General features: G+C 47.9%; 1 protein-coding gene across 1 annotated transcript in view; it reads right to left on the minus strand.

Moving 5' to 3' along the window:
* The window catches only part of LOC112459960, a 128,348-nt gene that overhangs the window by 32,564 nt on the left and 75,043 nt on the right, over nt 1-20,741 (minus strand). Inside the window, exons 7-8 of the mRNA XM_025024339.1 lie at nt 7,407-7,511; nt 927-1,014 (exon numbers count right to left, since the gene is read on the minus strand). Of these exons, the coding sequence (XP_024880107.1) occupies nt 927-1,014; nt 7,407-7,511 (193 nt within the window). The remainder of the gene's footprint in view (nt 1-926; nt 1,015-7,406; nt 7,512-20,741) is intronic.

Genomic DNA, 20,741 nt, shown 5'->3' on the forward strand with positions numbered 1-20,741 from the left:
AGTCCTTTGAAGCTTTTCTTTGAGTGACGGGGCGCCTTTGCAAGATTAAGATAAGCGTTTCTTTGTGTCATTCGATTTGAATTTTAGATATACGAGCTGTCAGAAAACTCCTATGTTACCTCGCAACGAATGCTCGAGAAACTGATCATCATAAAACTTAAAATATTACTCAAAGAGCTTTTTAAGATGTCGAGAATATAGATTTCGAAGAGATAATTTAAGGTCTTAAGAATATCGTTCTTGAAATTCAGGCTATCAACCGAGTAAAGCGTTATCGCGGAAAGAAACGGTCGATGCTTACTTGAAATCCTTTCGTTCATTGAAATTCGAAAATAATGAAGAGATTGGAAATCGATGGTAACAGAAATACGCCGTCAAATCTGTTGCGCCGCAGTTTTCACTTTATCCCGTGTTCACTTCGGACTTCCGAGAGAACAGTCGAGTGTCTCATTCCTCCCTTCATTCGTCGGTCATCGACGGGAGAGAAGGCCGGCAGATTATTGCACCGGTTGGTATTTATCCGGCGGATTATCCACGATTACTTGGCTCGTTTTGGTGGCCGGCGAACTCGCACGCCCGAGTGTAAGACTAACATTGTCGAAAATCAATCGATCCCGTTCAAGGCCGGCTTGCGGCATTTTTGGCTTTCGCGAACACCGCGCGGATCGGAAAACGTTGGTCGAAGCTTTTGTATCTTCCGACGAGCGTGGTTAATTGAAAAATCCCAAATGCGCAGTGTGGAAACCAATCTGACACGCGCGAACGATTCTCGCCATCTCTCGTCGGTCTCGAAGTCGGAGTTCAAGACGAGGATCGCGGAGCGACGCGTTAATCCGCCGGTTAATCCGGAGTATTAGACGCGACCGCCGACCCTGGCCGGCCCTGTGGCCGGATTAAATACGAAACGTCTGACAGAAGATACTGACCGTGCTCCACGTAATAACTGGTCTCGTTGTACCGCTCGTCCGTGAATCCCGGCCTCTTCGCTTTCAGCGCTTTCGTTTCCAATTTTGCCTGGAACAAAGAACGTAGTAGATAAGAGAGTGCGGAGTGGTCAGCCGCGGTTACATGCAACTTCGCGGTATCCGGTATACATGGAATAACTGTGCTCTGTACACGGGACGTAAAAGATATAAAACAATAGAATTTCGTGAGACAATAGCGGGGCCTCTGACACTGAAAAAGGTAGTCAAAAGTGACGAGAATGGATAAACGTCATTCCGCGAGTGATAATGGCGCGAAAATACACGGCGAGGATATCCCTGGTTATCGAGTGCCCTTAACTCGAAAAAGCAAATTGTATTTCGCCGGGGACGCGACCCCGCGCGCGCTCCAGTTTTTACTCCGCTGACTAATATCCGTGCGGCAAAAATCGCGGTTATGTCGGATTTATGGCGGACCCGATTAAAAACGGAGATATGCTGGCGTTATTTGTCACTTGCGACTGAAATAAAGGGCGCAGTAGATAGGTAAGTGGACGAGCTAGTCCAGGCTGGCGGCTCCATACGCCGCGCTCGCGAAGGAGAGAGAGAGAGAGAGAGAGCTGACGTATGGCGACGATAAATTTATCATACAAAAAATTTCCAGCACTTCCAGACAATAAGGGGGCACGGGGACCGCTGACAACAGCGGGCAGCTGGAAAATAGAAACTCACGGCCGCGGTTTCGCGGGCATTGTCAGTGGCCCGCAGCAAGCCGGCGTCCGTTTATTGAATTATCACGTAGACGTTTATTTACGACGTTTATTTACGAAGAATTACGCGAGGATCGCCCATCGAAACGGATCGATCACGGGGAATGGCGATACGTCCTGGAAATGCGTATAGAATTTAAGATTTCCGCGTTATGAGGAAGTACCGGTGTGCACCCCGATATGAATCCCGATAGCGACGGTAAATCTCTCGAACGACCGAAAGTTCCGTCGTTCGCGGCGCGAAAGCCCCGCGAAATTTTCTTAACGGCGTGGTCTACACGTGCTCGCTGAAATTTACGCGGTCGTGCTCGTGGGAGCGAGGAAACGGCAAAAGGATACCGGGACTAATTGTTACGTATGGCGTGGCGAGAAACGCGTGAGTTTCGCAAGACCGAATGGCCGGAATTACGCGGCGACGGCGTCGTCGTCAGCGTCGTCGTGGCAAGGCCGTCAAGTGCGACGTAACGAGATAAGTGCAAGTTTGCATAAACGTATATAGCATGACGAAGGCGAAACGAGAACGCGGCTGGGACTGCCGTCGAGCGCGTGCGCCTAATTAAAAAGTAAAACGCTACACCGTACGCTACGTGCACGCGCATAATGCGCGCCGCATTTTCGCCCGCTCTGCATCCCGCGACACACCGATCGCGCTTGCATCTCGCTTCGGTTCGGAGGCTCGATTAGCGAAACAAACGTAAATCACCGGGGGTTACGGGTGCCTCGTCGCGTACGCTGATTCGAAAATTCTCTCATTAAAACGGGGTCGCCCCTGATGCGCATTCCGCCAGTGAATTCGGCCGTTATCACGAGAATCGTTGCAATGTGAAGCAATAATTGAAGCCAATATTAAGCAGCGCGCACTTCGCACTCAAACCCGGGATGGTCGCATTCGTCGCATGCTCGCAAGTGGTTTTCTACTCCGAAGGCCTCTTGTACGTCCCGTATAGACAGAGTAATGGACGACCAAAAGAGAGCGACAGCCGCTGGCCTCCCAAGAAGGGGGTTCCCCGGGGTTCCCTCACAAAGGAATCATTTTAATTAGATCGTTAATTAAAATTAATAACGACATCCGGCGCGCATCGCATGGCCGCGTTCCACTCGTTCGAAACAAACGGCGCATTACATTAATGGATCCTAATATCCGTGTACGCGACACGTTTTAATTAACGCAGACAATAATTAGTCGAAATCGCGAGAGCATCGACCGGCGTAAATCCGATTATACGGGGCGTTGCGCGAATTTTCGATGGCCGATAGTGGCGTGCGGTACGATACGTTCGGACACAGCGCGGTATCGATAGAGACGAGAAAGACTTCTCTATGGGCATTACGTGTTCATCAATAATTATCGGACGTAACCGCGAACGTGTTCCTGGCAGAAACGCAATTAGACTGTCGCAAAGATTCAAGCGAAATGGGGAAACCTCAAGCGAGTCGCGGTGCGTCGCAAATGAAGTGACAACGCCGTAATCAAATTGGTATACCGCAGAAATGACAATTCTACGACGGCTCCATTTCGCAAAATTAGATAAAGTATCGATAATCAAGTACTCGCATTATTAATAATTAAAGTACCCGCATATTTTCCCTTACCGTGTTAACTTGGTTACATAATCGTTTCGGGAGAGCGCTACGCTGAATAATGTATAAAGTGCACAATCGCATTTTTGCACCGGTGCATCGAGTTAGCGTTGCATTACAGCTAATTATAATAACGATCAGCTATTTTCAGCCCGCTCGTTTTCGCGAGAGCGAGATAGCAGATATTAAATGGGAACATTTGTGAAAATTAATATATGTATATTTATATACGTCGGCCATATGCGCGCTGCTATGGGACAAACAAGCTTGCTTCGAGAGTACTACTAATTGCATCGTTCGAAAACGCGTTTCATAATTGACTGAACGATAACACGAAGTAATCAATTGCATAGTAATTCAACGCGCGTGACAACACATTCGGAAGTAACAAAGCGTAAGCAACCTGCGCGACAAAAAGCATAGATAAAAACGCTACAAATCAAATGTAAAGTACGATAAGGGAAAGATAGGGTGGCTGTTTGCGAAGAAAGATATATTCATGGCTGTTTCTTATGAAACAATCAATCATTCGTAATATCGAACGATAAAATCTTGTCTACAAATTTATGATCGGAGCCACGTGTGTCACGCGAATAAATTTTCTTCGCGACAATAAACGTGATAAATTTTTCGACAGGCAGTCAGTTTCCCTGCCGAACGCCTAGTCGTGTATCAATTCAATATACGCTTTAAAAAAATACGAAATAATTTGCCATCTCGTGAAAAATAAAACAATCGGACTCCTGCTCGGTCGAGCACCTCGTTAACCGTAACAAGGGTGCTCGAAATTTTTGCTTAAATAATTAACGCTCGCATTACGTATTGTTTGCGATCTCGGGGTGAAAATGCTAGTTACCGCCGCAAACTGCAGAACAAGGCCGACCACACGACAACGACGACAAACGATGACGACTACTACGACGACGACGACGACGACGACGACGAGAAGAGGAAACACGAGACCCTCCAGACTTACACAAAGAGCATAGAATTGCGAGGCGCGATGTGGGAGGAGGCGCGCGCGCGAGAGAAAAGCAAAGTGGCGAGGCCGGAGGCAGGCCAGGCGTAAGGGGCAAAAACCACCCTCGAACCGAGGCTCGGTTTTCTCCGTTTAAGCCCCCCTCGCGCGAGACGATGTATCCTCATCCGCACGAATTTTCGCGCCACTCGGCTCGCTCTCTGGACTTTCGGCTGTATCGACCGGCCCTAAAACATCCCTCCCTTTCACTCTCCAGCCTCGAACGACCGTCCGCGCGCCTCGCCTATGTCGCCTGCGGGTCTGTTTCTACCTCCGTCCCGCGAGCGACGGTCTCCCTTGCTCCTGGGGGGGGGAGGGGCGATCGACCGCGTTGCTTTCATCGTCCGAGGGTTTCCTCCAAGTCCCGAAGCTTTCCTTCCTTCTCACCTCTCGTCCTCTCACGCGTGCGGCGTGCCATTTAAGCTTGCCCTTCGCCCAGTAGACTCCTTCGTCCTACATCGTGATTCTAGAAAACGCAGGCCCCTCCAACTGTTCCGAGCGCGAGACAGCCAAGATATATATTTATATCGGTGCGGATTTACGCACGAGAACCTCGCAAATGGGATATGCGCTGTAATATCGTAAACCGCGTGGAATGCACGGAGCGGGAAGACAAAGAGATACATGCCAGCCGGTGGCCCGCGTACGTGCGTATACATTCCGATTTCGGACATAGCGAATTCTACCGCATCGAGCGCGTGTCTGCCTTTCGTGCGTACACACTTGCGTAACACGCGTGCTGCACGAGACGACGTGCCCATTCCCGCTCGCGAGTAAATGGGGCACAACGCGATCGTCTTCCCGCGATTGGATTTAACAGCCGTAAAATAATGGGGGGGACTTAATCATCCCCTAAGTCGCGCGCAGCGGCATATCTTACTTCGTCATCGAGTTACTCGCGCGCAACGTTCTTTCATCGCATGCATATTCGCCGGGTTTAATTTACGACGTGTTGGAACGGAAGAGAGAGAGAGAGAGAGAGAGAGAGAGAGAGAGAGAGGGAGAGAGAGAGAGAGAGCACTCGCCACTCGCGCGGAGAGTCGGCGAGATAAATTACTTTCGCGCACCCGGATGTAACGTATCGTCTACTTTAGCGAGGACGGGAGTCGAGAGTTTCTTTGGCCGCGCGACGCGCAAAGAATTCCACGGATCCCGCGACGAAGCACGAGACGGAGCACGGGGAAAGGAGTAAATCCGCCGCGCGAGAGGTGACGTCGCGGATGGTAGATACGACATCCAGCGTAATGTACTTTCTCGGCGCCGGGTCACGCCGCGGCAAAAAGAGCAAGCGAAGCGGTGAACGACCATCCAGCGCAAATGCACACACGTATACGCGACACAAACGCCTCGCCGCGAATCTCTGGCACACACGGCTTGTCGCCGCCTGTTGCTGTACCAGCGGTTTCTCGCCGCGCGACGCGACGTTTCCGGTAAGGCGGTGATTTTGTTTCAATCGTCGTCGTCGCGCGCCGGGAATCGATTGGATCCGTCACGTTTGATCGGGAGAGACGAGGAAACGCGCGTCAAGTAATTTCTCTTCTCTCTCGCTGCTTTACTCATCCGTCGATTCGCGCAGCGATACGTTTCTCGCTCGGCTTCGTTTCTCTTCGCGGTCTTCGAAACTTCCTCCGCTGGAAGTAACACGGGCCGCGGCGAGGTGTATTTTCAAGCGCGTCTTATAAAATGCGGGGGAAAACGACGCGCCGAACGCGAGTTTAAACACGCGCCATCGAGTTTACTTAGATCAATGGTGGATTAACGAGCTATTGCTCGACCCGCCGGAGTACTCGCTCGAAACTCTTAAGCGCCTGCCTCGGGCAATTAATTTCATGGCTATCTTAGCTTAACTCGAAGCGCACTGTAAACTACTGTGGACCGAGCGTGAGAAAAAAAATTAACGACCGACGGTGATCGCGTGGTTAATCGCGGGGAAGTGATAGGATGAGGGACGCGAGGTGGAATAACTCGCGTTATTTCTTTCGCGAGATATTCGTCGAAAAAAATTAATTTTAATTTCGCTATTTTTATCCGTGATGTTTCTGGTCGTTATGGCCGGTCGATTGGACATCTGTTTGACCGCACGTTAACGTATAAATGCAACGTAACGATCGCCGTTCTGCGAAATAATTCTCCTAAAAAAAAAAAGAAAAAAATTGCAAGTTGCATAACTCTCAGCAATTCTCTACACGACGAAGACGAGTCTACGAGAAGATACATACAGTCTCTTTTTTATTTCGCGTGCTATTCTATCACGATTATTACAACAACGTCATTAACTCTTGCTGCATCGTAGTCCGTAGAGCGGACTTGTAATCCGTGTATACAGCTAAACGTCAAAGGCTATCAACGACTTCTCGCAACACAGTGACTACCGACAACTCGGGTTTCTCAAAGCGCGCGGCCCCGGCTCGCCGCCTCTCGGGCTGCGTTTATTTCGTTAATGAGCGAGCGAACGGGCGGGCAGATTAATGAGGCTGTGCCTCGCGGCTGACGCTACGACGCGCCGAATATCGACGAGGACGACCGAGATACGCAGCGGCGAATAGATGGTGGGTGGATACACGTGATCTGCTCCGAACTCGGACCCTCCTCCCCCCGCGCGCCTGTCGGTCGGCCCTCGGTGAGTTACGAGAGCTTGGGAAATGGACATCCATACCGGTTCCCTGGTTAACGGTATATACGGCCGCATAACGCGGCGTTAACCGACGCGAGAATCACTCGGCGAATCCTCGATAACGCGGTGGTACACGGTACACGGCGCAACGATTCGGGAAACATATTGAATGACGGGAATAGCGATGCGTCATAATTGATCGATGTAATGAAAGTCCTGGAAAACGTAATTCCAAAAATCGGTTCAGCGCACGAGGAAAAAAAAAAGAACGAGCCTCTCCAACTAATTGAAGTTTCCAAAGACGCCTGTGGCAAAGTAGCTTAAAGATACTTGAATACCAAAGTAACTCTCATAGTGCCCGAAGTAATTCGATAGTATCCTTGAAGAGCGCGGGCATTTCGTCTCCAATTTAAAAGCGACCTCCTTTAACATCGCCGTCGGGCTGTAATCTATTAAATCGCTCCTCAAACAGTCGGCGCAAACAAGCCGAATATGTTTACCTTCTTCAGATCCTTGCTGGCATCGGCATCCTCGGCTTTTCGCTTCTCGGTGATCTTCGGCGCCGGGACCGCCACCGCCGCCTCCCGCAGGGGTTTTAAATCGACCTGCAATGAAAATAAGTAAACCTTGTTATTTATTCCATTATTTATTCCTCCACACACACATACTGGACCGGTTGAGATAGCGCGCTGACGTGACCTTAATTTTGCTAAATACCGTTTTTAATCGTCGCGCAAGCTGAGACGGTTTAAATAGATAGATTAGTGGCCCGCGGGATGTCCATCGGGTACAATGAACACAGACAAGGCATCATCGGCCATTGTGCATCCGGATGTTGCCCCGTTAATGTTGCCGCGGCAAAGGCACGGGACGGCATCGATTTATGGTAATTCGGTTAACTCGTCTGTATTTTATGCGCGCATTTACGTTCCACATACTAATCCGGCGTTAATGGGACGAGTAAATACAGAGGGGCAGAGTCCTTCCCCACGAGTCCGGGGAGAGCTTGATTTGGCGCTTGATAATTCGACACTGCTACGCCCGCCCGGTAATGACTGTCCCCTCCCATCGATTAGCGAAAGGACAGGCGGGACGGACGGAAGGACAATCAATCGATCAGTGATTTACATCAAATCTTAATCGGTGTCGCGAATATTGACGCGAACCTGATTGAGCTTCACGCTGCTTCTCGAGATCCGGCCGAAACGCGATACCGAGTCGCCGGGCGAACGTCCTGAATTAGTAACCGTTGCGCGCTTCCGTTTTAGTGCATATAATTTAGTTTTCTTAATTAACTTAAACGACGAACGTGAAGTGTGCTCCTTTCAGCTCCGCTTTCCTACGCTTCTTGCATTTAAAGCGAAACAAGGCGAATACTCCGGGTTCGTATAAGGGAGGAACAAAAAAGATTGAAGGTAATTGTAGAAAGTGCAGTTGAAACTAAAAGACTTATGGGTGTACGTGGAGGAATTTTAGAATCCCAAGATGCCTCCAAATGTCCCTCGGAAATGTAGATGCAGGGTTCAACTGAGGGTTAACACAATTACGCAATCGCGTGTTCCGCCATTTGCATAACGAGGAATTAACGGGATTATATCGCACGTCCTATTAGCCGTCCGTAATCCTGTCACCGAGAGAGATCTGGATTATAGACAAACTTCTACAATTATAAATTATAAATATGAGTCCGTGGAAAAAAAAAATTGGATGAAAAGAAAGAGGAAGAAACAATATCGAAGAAAAAGCGCACGAATTAAATCGTGACTCAAATATTTGATTAGATATGTAATGAACTTAAACGTCGCGGGACATTCAAACATTTCGCTGCGGTATTATCGGTATCGCGGTCCATCGAATTCTGCGGTTTATTACGAAATTCACCGCAAACGTGTGAATCGCGAGCGATTTTCGCGAGCGTACAACCACCAGCGTGCAACCGACAAATGGCGAACGTGTGAATTCGGACGACCGGTCGGACGAGTTATAGTCCGCACCGGCTGACATATCGAATCGAGATCGAAAGACCGATCGGACACGCGGGTGCCGTTCCGCAAACGTATCGCCGTACATTCGGTGCGAATGAGGCTTTAGGGTCGCTAGGGTCGCCCCTGACAACGCCCTTGCCTGCATTGCGGTAGCTCTTTCTCTCCACCCTGGCGATATCCTTCCACCATAACACCCGTCGAAATGTTCTACGAAAAAGCAACGGGTAGATTCGCACGTTCTTGGCACAATCCATGATCTCGAGAAGTCGCAAAGTATCCCGCGAAGTGTACAAAAAAAAAATGACGTGTCGACTCTAACGCGTCGAGAAGACGCGGACGCTCCCGAGAGCGTGATTTGCGCTCGTCTGGATGTCTTTCGCGTTTCGCGCCTTGATTGCGGAATTGGCTTGGGCCGCGATTCGTCTCCCTTAAAATAGCCGAAAACGCGGCAAACAAGACGCGAAAGCTCCCGTTTTCACGGTACGTGATTGCAGCCGCGTCTCATGTGCATGTGTATGCGCGGCCGCGCGGTCACATGCATGATAGGTCGAAAACTTTCTTCTACGTACGGGACGAAAAAGAAATGATGAATAACTGCTCGACATGAAATTCCTCCCGCCCGCTGTGTTTCGCGGAGAAGCCCGCTATTGTTGCGTCACACTTTTCTAACAATTAAATCCCTCCGTGAATGTGTAACATTGATTTGCATTCGAGAATATTTCGAGAGACCAATTGTGAAGAGATTTATCATCGAAAATTCATTCTCGCGAGATGAATCCTGACAAAAAGTTTATAATAAAGATATGATGAGAAGTTTGTATTGTACTATATTTATCGACTCCAAATCTCGCGGAGAAGACGATTTCCGGAGTTAAAGCGACCGCCGCCGTCACCGCAAACTCGTCTCGTCACGCGGTATTTATGAATAAATCCGTGGAGCAGCGACCGCGCGCACAACAAAAGGGACGTAAGCGTCGCTTTTCTTCGGGAAAGCGGACCGCCCATTGGGATTCATCCATCACCGGCGATATAATTGAGAAAGCAGATCGCCTGCATTCAGGATTTACATTTTCAGCGCCACCGCTGGAACTCAATTTATCCGTTTACTCGCGCGTCCCTCGGACGGACGGACAAGCGAGGTAATACACTTCCGAGTCATTAGCGGGGTGTCCCACTTTGTGTTCTCGCTGATGCCGCGAATTTTTTATGAATTTCCGCGGCCGCGCCGTTTCGCCCGGCCAAATTGCCATGCTTATCAACTTACATTTTGCGGGATACAAGATGAAAATGCGCGAAATTTTTGCAACCTAACGCGACTATTAACAATGTTAGATATGCACAAGAGCACATGTAAATATACAATGACTTATAATGTCTTGCTATGTGAGACGTCAACTATTCGGTCCCATGTTCATTTCAACCAGTGTAGATTAAATTTAATCTCGATTTAACTTGCTTTTTATCCTTTTCTAATTCTTAGAACTAAAAAAAGATATAAAATAAATTAAACCAAGATCAAAGATAATCTGCATTGATAGAAATAGACGTCAGAAGGCCGAAAACTCAAAAAAATTAATAAACGACCATGAGAAACGACGATAAAATTCTTGTAACCGTGTTCATAACAAATAAAGAAAATGATTGCTTTTTTTTAGTGAAGTGACCGCGCGCTACTTCCATCATCCTTGACTGAAGCCGTCACCCACAGAGATCTTTCTTTCACCGCCTTGACCGAGTGCAGCTCGGTATTGTATACTATGTCTCAATTAATCGTGCGAGAACGCCGCGTTACCGTCGACATTTAATCGCAATCACTGGTCGCGTGTAACGTTTAATGCCGGCTCGTTAGTGTTTACACGTTTATTACCGTGTCTCGATATATATAACGTAATTCCCAGATTGACGTTTCCGGCGTTCGATGATGAAGAACACGGAATTGGGAAATGAGCTTGGGGGCCAACGCTCGCCGGTCTGATTGAACGTTATTATTATTAAGTCGATTATCACGGCGATGGATCATTCCATTAGCGACGTGAGTGTCCTCCGTTAGTGCCTTCATGAATATTTCAAGGTATATGCATGACTGAGCTTAATGATTCCTGAACGATAATAACTCGTCGCCGATTGATTCGTTGCCTCGGCGTAAAAAGAATGAACGGATTAAAAAACGTACGCGTTCATTATCGAGATGAAGAGATGAAAGGAAACATTAGCCGTTAACAGTGACCGCGGGATTTAGCATAAAAAGAGCTCGAAGCAGGACCGATATTTCAACGTGCCCGATCGATCGGCACGGGAAAAAAGTTTGTCAGGTATCATCGAGTCGCGTTAATTAATAGTCGCTCCGAGTAAAACGGCCATCCCATCGGCAACGGTGGCAATAATAGCCACCAACGTGACAACGATTTATCATTTACTGGCGCGTTGCACCATAACCTAGCAGTCGTTAATCTTTATCACGAAGAAACTCAACGCTACGAGCTACATAACAATAATATTAATGGGATATAAATATTAATGTCGAGGTATATATATCGACGCGAGAGTGTTCACGGAACTGCAAAGAAAAAAAATATGTAGAAAGGACTTAAGGCAATCGTGCTAAAAGCCAAGTGTTCCTCCGCTGTACGATACTCGGCTGAAATATTTACAGCGACATAAACAAAAAGGAATCGAATGCGTAAACGGGAGCTGGAACGCGTGACGCATTCACGATTAGAACGCTGTGCGAGATACCGGGTCGAAGGGCACGATCGCGTGTCAACGCGGCGAGCTTTATCGCAGGAATGAATTTATCCGCGCGCGTATGATTCACGCGGAATGGCAATTAGGGGAATATTCCCGGTGTACAGTGGGCGTAAGATTAAACGAGAGAAACGACGCGACGAGAAAAGGCGCGGTAGTGCGGTTGTCCTCGCGTCTCTGCCTTATCCGAATCCGAGAATAATTCGAAGCAAAGCGAGCGTGAGAAGCGACAGCGCGGTGGAAGCGTTAGTCGCGACTTCGTTAAGCTCGGGATGCCTCATTTCCTAATGGACGCGGCACGAAGCCGGGCCTCGCCCCTTTCTCTCTCTCTTTCCCTCATTTTCTCCGTCTCCACCGAGCCTCTATGTCTCCCTTTCTTCTCCCTCTATATCTAATAGTTAAATACCACCGTCGAACGACGGGCGCGAAACGGCGAAGCTTTGTTAAAGCTTTAACTCCCCGCCCCTCCCCCCGATAGACGCGATCCGCGCGTTTCACCTGCAGACGATTAGACCGGCAAAACTTTTGCACGGTGATTATTCACGGGGTGTTACGTTTCATCTACGGATTCTTTGATCAATTTGGAGCCGGCTAGCGTGAGCCATAACAGAAATAGTCGACGGGTGGAACGACTATAGGCTTCTCACGAGTACAAATACCTTATTCTTCATTTAATTTCCGTGGATCAAAGAATTCCGAATTGATCAAAGAACCCGTAAACGCACGTTGTTGCCGGGTCCGAGAAATCTCGCGTTATATCGCCGGTTGTAAAAGCGAAGCACAGAAATACGAGCCATAATTTCGATGTTAAAGGCTATTCCATCGCAGGACTTCTCTTCACTGCTAAAATATAACGTCGCAATAAATTATCCTGTAATGAGGGAGAAGGACTGAGCGGGTACTATATTGCTATATACGCGAAAATTCCTTCGTTGTTGCTACGAACTTGCAATTTGTCTAGTGGCACGCAACCCCACGCTCTTGTAGTTCATCGAATTGTTGTCGCAGCGATTACAATCTTCCAAGACCAAGCTACTGTTGTTTGATCAAGCTCGTATAATTTACCGTGAAAGCTGCGGTCTGAAAGCTGCATGTACAAGCGAAAATTGCACGAAACGGTTGCACCAGCAGTGTTGCAGCGCTCGAGCGCGCGAACGCACATTAGAGCGTCGTTCTTGAGCGACGCATATTATAGATACACTCAGGTTTTTGATCATCACCGTGACATTCTGTCACGTAAAATGTCTTTGGCGCGCAAAAATTAACGCTTCGACGGCTGACAAAGCGAGACGGTCTTTCGTCGCGAAATATAATTAATGTCTCTCGAAAGTCTGTAGGAAACCATTCGAAACGAATTTTCGTTAAAACACGACGTTAGATAAAAGACATTGTCGGTCTCGTGAGGATAACGTCAACATCTCACGTCCCCACGTTATTTAACTAACCTTGGTTAGCTCCTAGAACAAACATCTTCCTTCGACGTTTTCCCCGAGATTGCGTTAAAACTAGTTCATACAACCGGGACTGACGAAGTAACGTCGTTTGCGAGATACTCGGACACTTTATTTACCCGCGATATAAGTCTTCGGGACAGTCTGACCTTTCGCGAATGGCTACCGCCATCCCGGGCATAAAACTGAAACTGTTTTATCAATACGAAAACGACGAAGTGGCGTCGAGAGAAGAGGAGAGAGAGAGAGAGAGAGAAAAAGGAGACCGGGGTACCTCGTGCACCGCCTCCACCGTCTTCGCCGTTCCGTCGTATTTGTCGACGAAACACAATTTGCAAGTCAGCGCTAATTTATTTTCACCGCACGGACGGACTTTTCAGGCGGAAACTTCGCCGGCGAGCGAAAACTGAGTCCCGACACGCGTCGCTCCGCGCGCAAATTGCCAAGTTTTCGACGCGCATTGAGTTCGCGCGGGTGATGCGCTCTCTTGTGAAGTGGCAAGCTAAACACCGGTGCACCGCAGAGCGATATAATCACTGCGCTTCACGATTATCGGAGTGGTACGCCGCGAGGAAACCGGGAATACGGTTCGAATCGAGTTGACATATCGCGCGCTGCATGCGGATACAGAACGGGCGGAACTTTCTCAAACATGATCAATAAGTTAAATCGCGATCAGTCATGAAACTAAACTACGAACGGGCGCATATACGTCCCGGTCCCTAATGGGATTTCTTCAGCGATATACGTGTACATATTTAAAAGCATGGCATTAAGTTAACAATCACGTAGAATCGAGGACGTGGCTTTGAATTGTTGATTAAGGAAGTATTTGCAAATATATTGCAAATATTGTTGTTAGAAACGTTTGCCAATTCTCGGGGCTTAGCCGTATCTCGCATAAAATGTGCAAAAACAAAACCTGCCAGCAGCATAATACCCAGTTACCATAAATATTTTGCAAACGCCTGAGCGATCCTCTCGTCGAGCGGCTTTTTGAGAATCGTCCAGCTGCATGAAGTACGCCGATATATAGTCGCGTGGTGCATCAAGCCAGGAAGATACGAAGAGGATATATTTTCATGTCTAACTTATTCAATCCCTCGCTTCTTCCAGGGATGTTCCGCGGACATAAAATTTCTTACAAAGACAGAATTTTCAAGCTTTACACAGCGCCAAAATACAAAATCTGTCCATACGCGTAAGTGCTGGTCCACAACCTTGCTTTAAAGGGTATTAAGCTCTAAGCCGTAAAAAAATTGACCGATCACAATCGAGTGGTCAATTTCTTACGGCTTAGAGCTTAAATATCCTTTAAAGCAAGGTTGTAGACCGGCACTGATTACTTGACGTCTAAAATCACCTGCGCCCAAAACTGTTTCTTCCTACGGGGAATTAGCATTATTATCTGGCATTGTTTAAACGTTCTATCGATCTCGTCTTAACAGCGAGCACGCTCGTACGCGCCCCCGGATCGAACAAGATGTTAAACTTCGCGTGTCTTCGCGCAATAAGATACTTCCACTTCAACGCGAGAAAGTTTGTTGTAACCGCGCGAGCCATTACGGCAGAAATCGTTTGTCCTTCAAAGATGGGCGATGGAAGGAAGGAAGGAAGGAAGCATTCGCGGCAACGCACAACGCGCGGGACAGATTGTAATGGAAGTAAGATAAAAAATTTAGAGGCGCGGACGCGATGCTAAAATTTAAATACGAAACACGCGCCAGGTGAGTAACCGCGAGTTTAATTAAATTACACGGGGATGGAAAAAAAGGGGCGATGTGACGCGGCGTAATGAATGCACGACACGCAACGCTCTCTGATCGGTAACACACCCTTCTCTCGAAACTATATCGGCGTATTCTCCAATAATGCATAACAAAATACGCGGGGAAAGAAAACGATCGTGCATGTTTTTTTCTGCGCGGGTAAAACCTGTCGAGAGAAGGAAAAAATGACGCGATCCCTCTCCCAAACACGGGGGGCGACAAGTAGTTCTCGGGCATCGGCCGCGATGACACGGACGCACAAAAAACCTGGCAGGAACAACAACAAGGTTAATTGAAATGCGAATAACGAGAAAAAATGGCACGAACCGGAGGGAGAACGGAACGAGCGGGCGGCACGCGATGTCCTTTTGATCGGTCTCTTGCACTCTCTCTCTCACTTTGCGCGCCCCCTCGTCTCCGCCGCGAGAAAGACGAAAAGAGGCGAGAGAGAAAGGGAGAGAAATGGCAAAGAGGGGTTGGATTGCGTGCCAATATCACGTATATTCCGCGGCACGTACGATTCGTACACGTAGCACTGTGCTGGACACCAGTGGCGTATCCAGAAACCGGATTAAAGCGGTGCAGCATCGTAGAAAATATTAATTATGCACCCCTTTCAACTTTTAGGTGGTTGACACCCCGCGAGACACAGGGTGCGTGTTCTCAATTTCGATCCACTCACGATTTGCGCTCGGGCAGACAGTTCTCTACAGGCCTGTTCTTTTTGGCCTGAACTTCTTGCACGGTTCACCTTTCCTCTTTTTTCTTCTCACGTTGGAGAGAAAAAGAGAAAAGATAAACCGTGCAAGAAATTCAGCTAAAAAGAACAGGCCATATGATTTCGCAATTTAAAAGTAAAAGTGCGATTATCGTAAATGTGCGACATATCGAGCCGCAAGAAATGTGCGATTGAAATGTCTGTCTTAGATAATTTTACAAGAAACTCAAGGTATATTTGTATTAGACACAACTTTTATTAAACGAAACTTATTCGCGATAAATCGGTGGCCTTGTTACCGGGTATAATGTCTCGTTCGACGAGCGCGGGACTCGTAAAGTGCATTTAGATATAAATATAGTATCGCGCAATATCTGGAGACGCATATTCGCAGCGTCTCTCCCTGCATCAGCTGCTGAAATATCACGTCGACGTCGGAATAATTTCCCATTTCTGCATGTCCCTTGAGCTCTTATTTTTAACAAAACTCGCCGCGCGGCAACGGCGCCGCGGCGTCCCTTCACATTTCCTCGACTTTCCATTCCGCGTAGAAACGTATTTCTCGCATTCGCTATGCGCGCGGCTGCCACGGTCGCCGCTCGATCTTGCTCTCCCAAGAGCAATAGGACAAGGCAACGCTTGTACGACGAATGAAAAGCCGGGAGTACGAAATTAAAAGCATAAATAGAATTCTTTTGTGGGGGGGGGGGGATAAAGAACGCAATCCGGTACCCGTTATTATAACATAAACTTACGAAGACCTAATTACTTTACTTTCGCGGAGATCGCGCGTAAATCTCATGATTTATTTACGCTCTTAAAATTAAATGTGATATAATTTATAGCGACTAATTAACCCTAATCCTCGAGTAATTAATATCGCTCTTTTTTCCCTTAATTCCGGTAATATCTAGTATTAAATTAATGGTTTTCTTTTCGGTATTTACGGGTAGGGGATCCCTCGAGAATCTCGCGCTATCCACCTATCGACGTCGTGTCAGTCTAAGCAATGGGCGGAGAGGGCGCGTTTCAACTCCCCCCCCCCCTCGATAGCTACTATACTTGTAACGTGACGGGCGCGATGCATCGGTGTGCACTCAACGTCGATGGTACGTTCCCGTGGATGTACCGGGAGTGAAACGCCCGGTGCATTAATTAACGTCGTCAGTAGGTATGCACCGACGTTAACCGCCATGCACTCAGAATAACGAGGACGGCGGGAAAGGTCGGGAGCGCTTGTTCCTGTGTCGGACGTTCTCCGGGATCGACCGGAGTTCCGCGGTCAAGTAATATGCAATTTAATTCAATACCTCGAAGTTAGTTACGACGATCAATCACCCGTTGACGCCCCCCTCCCTCGTCCCCCCCTCCCGAGCTGGAGGGAAACGGGGGACGCCGAAGCCGCTCCCAAATCCGCGATCGCTCGCCCGGTCAAACTTTTCGCGGCTGAAAAATGAACGAATGTGTCGAGAGAAATCTATCAATAGCGGCGGAAAAACACCGGTAGCTCCCCGCCACGTAAGCTCAATGTAAATTCTGGCCTCTCTCTTCTCGGGGGTTCGCATCTCATCTCGCGCGCTATACGCTCCTCCGTTTGTTTCCCTCCGGCGCCTTCTCATCCCGCAGATGCACCGTGGGAAGCGAGACGCTTTAATTAATTTCCTTGTCCTGGTGCAAAGCGGCGGTTTGCACGCACGAGAACGCGTTTCAGCGAGCGAAACGACGAGTATACCGAGAGATGCTGACATTTTTATTCTAAAAAAAAAAGACGAGAGGGAAGAGAGGAAGAGAGAGAAGGTTGGTTTCCGTGGTGAATATGCGAAAGTCGGAGGTTGGCGGCGAACGGCAAACGGCGACGGAAAAAGAAAGAGATGGGAAAGGAGAGAGAGAAAGAGAAAAAAAATTGAAGATACCGGCAATTAAAAACTTTCGTAACCAGTTCACCACGTGTTCCACGAGTGCACGAGTGCCTACGTATTTTTCGAGAATATCGACTGGATTCGCTCGAACGACGAAGCGCTTCCACGAGAGAGCCAGAAAACTGTACGAGCGTTATACTAATTGGGCCAACCGCTCTGCATACGCCCTCGACGTCAACTATGCGGTATCCTCCTTCCCTCAGAATTGCAGTATATTTTAATAAAAAGAAAAAAGACAGCGTCATCGTGTACCCTCGCGAAACTAGTTGCGCCGTTCGTGTTTCGCCGAGGGGAGAGTCAAGGTGCACCGAACATCGTATTTTTAAGCGAGCTGAAAAGCTAAATGGAAGCCGCTGTCGTGTCCGTCATTAGATATAATGAACGTTTAATTATAACAAAAAAATTATGTGGTTCCGGACGAGGGTATCGTTCCTACCGTGGTTATTATCGTCCCCCCCGCGCGCTCCGCGGTATTCACCCCGCGGACAGGAAGAAGAATTACGCGCTGGCACGCATCGTGTGCCCCCGTGTCTTCACGTGCCCCCCCCCCCCCCCGCGCGGTGTGTATTAGTCACGTCTCCCCGGCGCGCAATTGCAGTCGCAGGGAATTTTTTCCACCCTGCCCTCGTTTCCGCGAGTAACGGGGCTCGCGAACGCGACGTCCGTGACTTATCGTTCTCGTCTCTCTCTCTCTCTCTCTCTTTCTCCGATACAAGAGGGCAAATTTTATTTCGTCTCGACGGCTCTTCCGCCGCTGCTCGAAACCGAATCCAACGAGAGATTCGCTCTTCAGCGCAATAATGAACGGCGGAATTGTTCGAAACGGATGGAAACGGTCTCGCGTGTCGCTTCAAGTCTTCATGTACACGCGGGATTCCCATCGCTCCGCGCGGATTAATTTTCTCGATATAGAAGATACTGCTGATGGTACTGCACGAGATTTCTTTAATCCCGCTTGCAATCCGATTCCATTTTAACAGCAATCGTAGCGAGCTCTTTAATGTCGAGAAAGCGCTAATAGTTATTGAAACAATATAAGCTCTACCCGCGTAGAAATCGTAGTTAAGCCTCGCAAGTTTCGCTCCGGGAACTTCATTATGCACCGTCTGACTGAAGTTTTAATAGCTGTTACTACTTTGCTACGTTTGCCGCTGTAATTTAACAGGTTTATTGTTCCGTTCCATAAAGTAGCATACTTAAGTACTACCATTGCGCGCGCATTCCGTAATTAAACCTGCGGCGGTTTGTACTAATTAAAAACTTTCGGCGTACGGCCTCCCTCGTATCGCAAATTGTTTTTCGAACTGTTCATTCGCATGTCGCGTAAAGTTTTCGCGGTTTAACAGTTTAGTTCGCAGTTTAAGGAGATTGCCCTACGAATTTCGAAACATTGTAAAAAAAATCTCGCACTCGTTACAGAGATCGGTCTTTATACGCGTGAAACAATTATTCCGCTGGGATAGATTTAAGAAATCGTGATGCACGTGTTTAATTCTTTTCTCCTTCCTTGTTTTCGCGTGCTACAGCAGCTACAGGTGCATAATTCGCGAAGTAACGTTTCTGCAGCACTTCGCATTCCCAGTCTCTCGTTGGCGTTTCTTTATCGTCGACACGATGATAATGCATCTCGAAGCACAGCAACGAGTCTTAACTCTAGCTCGCCACATTCCGGTCCAGTGGATCGCTGATCGTTTTTCGGTTTTCTTTTTCTTATGATAAGTTCAGTTTAAACTCAAATCATTTTCTTGACCTAATTTATTATCATCAATATCTTATTCAGACTCTGTATTTCCAATTCCTATATTACAAGCTTAAAAATATTAATTATAGAATAAAAATGCGACAAGTCGAGTGGTTTCACAGACCGGAGTGGGGCAAATTAAGGACTCGAAAATAAGTGTGGCCAACTAGGATTAAGGTAGCGTGAAAGAATGTCCCTGACTCGCGCGAGAGGCTCACGTCGAGTATACTTTTTCGCGTGATACCCACGAAATATCGCGGGCCGACCCGGCGCCCTGAAAAACCTGATCCGCTTTCTTTCCCCGAAGCTAGTGTACATTCGATAATGCACCCGGAAGGCAAACTCGCCCGAACTCGGCGAGCCGGAGTCGCGATGGTGCCCTCCTTGTGTACACGTACATACGGGGTGTATCTCTACGATAGAATTATTTGAAATGTATTTCGAAAGACCGAATCCAGATCGTCACGTGTGTCAATATATCGACTTTCGCGAGGCTATTTTTCCCGAAAATAAAATCTTCGGCGAACAAACTTTATTTCGCATTTTCCATCCATTTTCACGAGATATGCGGCAGCCCTTCGATCGCGCCGCGTTTCTTCGGACACCGCGTGTGCACGAAGTCGAGAACTACGCGGATATCGCTTTGACGTGGCTGCACTAACCGATCCCAGAGTAAACTCGAACGAAGTCGAAGCTATAACATCACGGGGGTGATTTCGATCGACCTCGCCTAAGAATTTCGTGAGCTCGGCCATGAGGGACGGGCCGGAGCCGGGCCGCTCCCGAAACGCTCGCGATAATATTGCAGGATAAAAGCGATAAGCGATCGCGAAAACGCGGCATCGCTGATTAGCGGATCTTTCGTGAATTAGAAAGATCTCCGCGGTAAAGACGCGAAACGGCGATAATAATCACGGATCGTAAATATCTTGCGACGTTTCGTACGTGGGCGAGGTCGTCGACCTACGAAATTACAATCTCAGAAAGTACGAGGTAGCCTTTAAACACACGTAAGGACGAGTCGGAAGAGTCTGTTGCAAAGAAAAGTAATTTCACTGATGCGTTCATAAAATTATATGCGCACTCCGGAGTCTACGGAATGATTCAGAGGAACTGAACTCTCCTGCAATATCTTTTAAAGGCGGATAAAAAAAAATAAGTAATTGTAAAACGCCAAGACTGTAATACAATATTCCTTTGAGTCGGAAACCCGCTGCTGGAAGTACAAGAGAAATCGTTCGTTCGTACACATACTTTCGAGCTGCAAAGAGCTACATGACTAATTAACTCATCTGTATTGTAATAAAAAATTAAAGTTATAAAATCACCTGTAAAATGGAAGAGGCTCGTGAATTTTTCGCTAACTATAAATCAGATCGCACTTAAATCACCATTGAGCTCAATCGTGAACTGCGGAAGATTAGGGCGGGGCAAAAGGCACTAAATTCAACTACCGCGAACTATCGGGAAATAAGGCGGGAAGAACGTGAGTTAAAACGAGGGGTGG

The sequence above is a fragment of the Temnothorax curvispinosus genome, unplaced genomic scaffold (genome assembly GCF_003070985.1).
Source record: "Temnothorax curvispinosus isolate PA1 unplaced genomic scaffold, ASM307098v1 QBEX01010269.1, whole genome shotgun sequence".
Lineage (NCBI taxonomy): Eukaryota > Metazoa > Arthropoda > Insecta > Hymenoptera > Formicidae > Temnothorax > Temnothorax curvispinosus.